The 5,774-nt window shown below is 59.2% G+C and overlaps 3 protein-coding genes and 1 pseudogene across 3 annotated transcripts; 3 read left to right on the forward strand and 1 right to left on the reverse strand.

Moving 5' to 3' along the window:
* Nucleotides 1–655: 655 nt before the first annotated feature.
* On the forward strand, nucleotides 656–1,285 carry ACA1_156710 (annotated as a pseudogene).
* Nucleotides 1,286–1,473: 188 nt separating this feature from the next.
* On the forward strand, nucleotides 1,474–2,826 carry ACA1_156720 (dioxygenase subfamily protein; the record flags this gene model as incomplete). Its single annotated transcript, XM_004334504.1, has 4 exons — nucleotides 1,474–1,561; nucleotides 1,645–1,795; nucleotides 1,902–2,187; nucleotides 2,287–2,826. The coding sequence occupies 4 exons, from the start codon at nucleotides 1,474–1,476 to the stop codon at nucleotides 2,824–2,826; spliced, it is 1,065 nt and encodes a 354-aa protein (XP_004334552.1).
* Nucleotides 2,827–3,072: 246 nt separating this feature from the next.
* ACA1_156730 (uncharacterized protein) lies at nucleotides 3,073–4,276 on the reverse strand (the record flags this gene model as incomplete). Its single annotated transcript, XM_004334505.1, has 3 exons — nucleotides 3,073–3,886; nucleotides 3,963–4,001; nucleotides 4,068–4,276. The coding sequence occupies 3 exons, from the start codon at nucleotides 4,274–4,276 to the stop codon at nucleotides 3,073–3,075; spliced, it is 1,062 nt and encodes a 353-aa protein (XP_004334553.1).
* Nucleotides 4,277–5,280: 1,004 nt separating this feature from the next.
* On the forward strand, nucleotides 5,281–5,683 carry ACA1_156740 (uncharacterized protein; the record flags this gene model as incomplete). Its single annotated transcript, XM_004334506.1, is given in 4 exon segments — nucleotides 5,281–5,373; nucleotides 5,472–5,513; nucleotides 5,605–5,651; nucleotides 5,671–5,683. The coding sequence occupies 4 exon segments, from the start codon at nucleotides 5,281–5,283 to the stop codon at nucleotides 5,681–5,683; spliced, it is 195 nt and encodes a 64-aa protein (XP_004334554.1).
* Between the last annotated feature and the right edge of the window lie 91 nt (nucleotides 5,684–5,774).

A 5,774-nucleotide genomic window follows, 5' to 3' on the forward strand; every position in this document is an offset into this window, starting at 1 on the left:
CCCAACGCTTTCGTTTCCCGTGCCAGCGGAGGCTCCACCCAGCAGCGGGCAGTTTTACGGGGCACCACCACAACAGCAACAGCAGCCCTACGGCTATCCTCCACTATCATCGCAGCAGCCACAACAGTTCGACGCGGCTGGCTATCTTCAGCCACAGCAGCCGCAGCCACCCTACGGCTACTCTCCACTCCCGCCCGCAACGCAATACTATGGGCACGGAGGGCCATCTGCACTTCTGCCTCTGCCCTCTGCGCCCACACACCACCCCACACCACCGGCAACCACACCCGTCCCCTACCATCCCGCACACCAGCCGCCACCGCCCTTCGGTGGTCCACCAGCCACCTTTACTCCAGGCATGCCTCCTCCGCAACAGCCAACCCTCCCACCGCCAACGGCTCCCTACGATCCCTTTGCGCCCCTTCAGTTCCCTTCACATACCTACCAGTGATGTAGTGCAAGTTGTGAGTACAGAGATTGGTTTGTCGCGACTTCGCGTGTGTGTGTGCCGTGTTGTTTGTGTGTTCTCGCGAGATCACTCGTGGTGTTTGTCGTCGACCTCGTTCTTCACCCAAAAAAGAGAGGAGAGGAAAAGGAAGAGAAGACAAAAACTTTTATAAAAGAAGTGCAAGCTGCGCGAAGAGCAAAAGCGGCGATGGAGCAGCACCATGGTGGCGGCCACCCCGGGGTGCAGGGGCTGGGCAAAGCAGGCAAGCTGCTTCAACCCCACGAGCGGGCGATGGTGGAAAGTGGAGAGCTGCGCAACGTGACGCACCACGGCGCGTCGGCCATTTGGCTGGAGGCGGCTTCGAAGGCGCCCGGCCCCGGTCGCACGCTCGTCTACCGACCGATGGGCGATCTCGAGGCTCTTCATGTGGTTGCCCACAACCAGCTGCCCTCCACGCAGCCCTACCAGGCCATAATCGAGGGCGAGGCTGGGCGGACCTACGCCGAAAAGTACCTCGCCGGTAAGAAGTGGGTCGACACGGCCCCCACCACGGTCATGGAATTCGATTGCCCGGCGCAATTGATCGAAGCCCTGTTCGCCATCCAGCACAAACCCGAAGACGGTGCCATGTCGATGGGCCTGGGTCACAAGGCTGGTGGCGGTCTGCCACTCTTCAACCAGAGCCTCGCGGACGGGTCCACAACATGGCGCGTGGTCAAGGTCAAGCGACAGCACAAGGAGCGAGGAGGAGGAGGAGGAGCTAAAGACGGGCGTGAAGAGAGCGAGGGGGTTCGGGGACGAGCTGTGCGTGGCGGAAGAGGCGGACGAGGAAAATAAAGTAAAATAGTCTGTGTGGAAACCAGAAAGAAAATCATAAAAGGCCGCCACAGGCCAACCGCTGAACGACAAAGAGGACAATATTGCCCGAACATGCGGCCCGCAACTCAGCTTCTCTGAGCAACTCCGCCGCCATACCCGCCTGCAGCCGCCAAACTCTCAACAACCACCCCCAACAACTCAAGCGAATGGACTCAGAGTGCGCCACCAGCATCCGGCAAGGGCTCTTCCTGCTTCTTCTCGTTCTGCCCGCCCTTGTCCTTGCGCATGACCCCCGTAATCCCCCCCAAACCGCAACCACCACCCCTTGCACCTCGTCCCAGCTGCAACTAACCCCCTCGCTTCTTCTTGGCGAGCAGCGGCCGGTGGAGTTTCCATTGCCAGTTGCGGCCGCAAGAGAAGCTTGGACGGCACGGTCTCGGCTGCCTCGGCTTCGGGGTGCGTGTTGGCTCCGGAGATGACAGAGGGACCCTACTACTGGGACGACCAGCTCTCGCGACGCAATATCACGTACCCCCGTTCTCGCCCTCCAATCCCCTCCCTCCTCTCTGATGCGTGATATCCCATCAAGCACAACCATACTAACCCCCACCGTGCCTCGCGGCATGGGGAGCAGGGAAGGGCGACCTGGGGTGCCGCTCGTCCTGGAGCTGTCGGTGGTGAACGTGCACACTTGCGAACCGGTGCCCGATGCGGTGGTAGACATATGGCACTGCGACGCCTTGGGTGTCTACTCGCACTACACCAGCGCTGGCGTTGGCGGCACCGGTGGGATGCAGGGCTCCACCGATGCTACCACGTTTTTGCGTGGCGTGCAGCTTACCGACCCGCAAGGCAAGGTCACCTTCGACTCGCTGTACCCCGGATTCTACCAGGGTCGTGTCACCCACATTCACGTCAAGGTGCTTCTTGCCTGTCTGTGCCTGCTGAACTTGGCTCAACAAGCGATTGTGGTCACATTCTCATTGTATATGTTACGATTTGCATTGCGATGTCCAAAGGTCCATCTCAACACGAGCGTCGTGCACACCGGTCAGCTCTTCTTCGACGAAGACCTGAACACTGCCATCTACCAGCTGGCGCCTTACACACAGAACACGGCCACCCGTACCGCTCTCGATTCGGACGGGATCTACACGGGCACGGCCAACGCCAACGCCGGCCTGTTCGAGGACGTGCAGCAGATGCAGCCCTCGGTGGGCAATGCCGGAGGACTCTCGGCCTCTCTCACCCTCGGCGTCGACCCCACTGCTACTGGGAACGACGGCAGCATCGGCCTTCCTGGAGGCGGAGGCGGCCCTCCTCCTGGCGGCCGTCCAGGCTCGCCGCCCAACTCCACAACGGGTGGCGGCCAGACTGAAGATGACGACGACGACGACGACGATGACGATGACGATGACGATGATGACGACGATACCGGAGCCAGCGCTCTGTCGAGCGTGGTCATCATCTGTTGTTCGCTGACCGGCTTCGCGGCCATCGTCGGCGGACTCCTCTGGCTCAAGGTTCGCAACGAACGAGCTGGCTACGAGAGTCTTTGAGGACCAACGTATTACCAAGCCAATCGAGCAAGCCCTGGGCACGCCTGTCGGTCGCGGAACAAGTAAGCGGAGTTGTGCGCTGCACGCTATGAGTGTGTGCGCGCGTGCGTGTGCGTGTGTCGTAATGCAACATAGTGAAAGAGTGTAAACGAGCAAACTCTCGATTTGTGTTGGATATAAAGAGCTGTACAGAGAGATGCGTTTACTGCTTGTTTCCGTCCATGGTCGGCTCCGGCAGCTGCCGGCTCACTCGTTGGACCCAGCGCAGGCCGCCACGCCTTCGGTTCCGGAGTGAGCTTCTACCTCAGCCGAGGCGCTGGCCTCGGCTTGGACTACGCCGTCGTCCAGACTGACCAGCAGGATCTCCATGGTGAGGTGCATGGCAGCAAGGTGGTCCCTCATTCTGCGCAGCCCTATTCTGATGACGCTGTTCTGGCTTTGCGTCGCCCTGACCTCTTCCTCTATCTTCTTCTCGAGCTCAAGCTTCGCCTTGGCCTTCTCCTCCCTCCTCTTCTCCTTGCGCTCGCGCTCCGCCTCCTCGAGCTCATGCTTCGCCCTGGCCTTCTCCTCCCTCCTCTTCTCCTTGCGCTCACGCTCTGCCTCCTCGAGCTCACGCTTCGCCCTGGCCTCTTCCGCTATCTTCTTCTCGAACTCAAGCTTCGCTTTGGCCTTCTCCTCCCTCCTCTTCTCCTTGCGCTCACGCTCTGCCTTCTCGAGCTCACGCTTCGCCCTGGCCTTCTCCTCCCTCCTCTTCTCCTTGCGCTCACGCTCCGCCTCCTCGAGCCCACGTTTCGCCCTGGCCTTCTCCTCCCTCCTCTTCTCCTTGCGCTCACGCTCCGCCTCCTCGAGCTCATGCTTCGCCCTGGCCTCTTCCTCTATCTTCTTCTCCTCGAGCTCCTCACGCCTAACCTTGGCTTCCGTATCCCTTTTCCTCTCCTCGGATTCACGCTTGGCCTTGGCGTTCTTCCTCTCGCGCTCTCGCTGGGACTTGGCGTTCGCCTCCTTCTTCCTCTCGCGCTCCGCATCGGCCTTCTTCTCTCTCAATTCCAGCTCCTTGACTCTGTGCCTGAGTAGAGTAGTGCTTAATAACCCAAGCAATGACAGCATGTTTAGTGCAAAGCAGGATCGATCGGTACCGTTGCACGTGCTTCTCCAGCTCCCCTGATTCCAGCACGCTATAGACATGCGTGGGCGAAGCTTAGAAAAGCATGAGCCGAACGAAGTGAAGCACAAGTACGTACGCATCGCGAAGCAATCGATCTGCAGGCGCCACCGCCTTCATGTCAACGTCGCAGAGTTGGAACGAGTAGAACCCACGTAGTTTCGCTTGCATGCACGAGGTAGAACGGACATCATCGAGCTCTTCGCAGTCGCTAAACATCGTTATGAGAGGCATCCTGTCGCCGTGAACGAGTCCCCTGGCGATGAGGCTGGCATTGACTTGCTCCATGACGGAAGTCCTTGTCTCTGCTGCGTGCGGTTCAGCATCACGAGGAACCACTACCGGCATGCGGCAGTTCTCGGTGGAGTAGGTTGCCCACATCTTTATATTTCCTGCGTCCTTTTCCATCACGATGTAGTTGGAATTGTGCTTCTACAAAGTTTGTTGTTGAAGAAGGGGAAGATGCGCCTTTTTCCAGGGGTATGCTGAAAAAAGGAATATGGACAAGAAAAGGAAAAACACCCAGCAGGGCACAAGGACGCCAGGGAAAAAGGCCTTTGGGCAATTGGTCATGGAGAGAGGGTGGTAATTCACTCCTTCCGAAGTGCCTTGCGTCGTCGATCTTGGCCTTGAAGGTGAGCCACCTGGTCCGAGGACTACTCCGTGGCCAGTATGTGTGTACGCATCTCTATTGCGTTCTTGTGTGTCACGCTACGTGGTTCAGTTACAGGCTGAGTACGTGCACCACCACCAGAGGCGGACGCAGGCCTCGGCCCACGAAAAAGTGACACCCGGCCCCGCCGCTGCGATCATTCCCGGCTCCCGTGCGCGCTTGCGGCTGCCCGCCTGGGCCTTCTTAGTGATGTAGAATAAGGCGCTGATGCCCAGCACGTCAGGCACCAGGGCCATGAGGGAAAGAGTGAGACCACGAACAAGAAGTCGTCGTCGGCGCTCAGCACGACCTCGCTCCCTTGCGGTGGTGAAAGCAAGGCCGCGTGGTGTTGAACGCAACAGCTAGGAAGCGATACGCCTGTTGTCCGACTTGTGGGCTGGAGCTGGGCGAGCGGCCATCGACAGCCTGTGGCGGCCGCTCACACACTAGAAACGCTGTCCACAGCGGCGCCAATGACCACCTCCATCACCAGCAGCCCGACATCTCAAGGGCCACGACGAGAGCGTGCGTTGAGGACATCTTCCTCAAGACGACTGGCACCGGTGCGGTCCGCCAAGGAAAGAAAAAAAAACGGAGAGAAATGTTTGTGATTATTCATTTATTTTGGCGTCAAGCGAAGATGGACACGACAGCGTACAAGGATGGGCTGCGGGGATGGCTGCGCGCGGTCGACGCCGAGGACCTCTCCTTCTCAGGAAAGCCTGCTGCACATGTACGACTGTACTCAACGCACCGACCCCGCTCAATCTTAGCTGCCGGGGGTTAACCCCGATCTTCTAACCGCGGGACCCCCTTTTGCCATTCCATTAGGGCATAGCTGTCGAGGGGGATGCTGTTGTCGCCAAGGACAAGGTACGGCGGTCTGCGTCTTTTCATTGCCGCCCCTGTGCGTCGTCCTTGCACTGGCGGCGTTGCACTGACGATACATCGTTGGTGCCACCAGGGCAACGACTGGTTCAAGAAGAGGGACTACGGGAAGGCGGTGGAGTGGTACACGCGCAGCTTGCAGCTTGACCCTTTGAGTGCCATCACCGTGGCCAACCGTGCGATGGCGCATCTTCAACTAAAAGAGTACGTACCGCCTTTGTCTCCTTTTGCAGCAGCATCAGCATT

This window comes from Acanthamoeba castellanii (assembly GCF_000313135.1).
Source record: "Acanthamoeba castellanii str. Neff unplaced genomic scaffold scf7180000084723, whole genome shotgun sequence".
NCBI lineage: Eukaryota > Discosea > Longamoebia > Acanthamoebidae > Acanthamoeba > Acanthamoeba castellanii.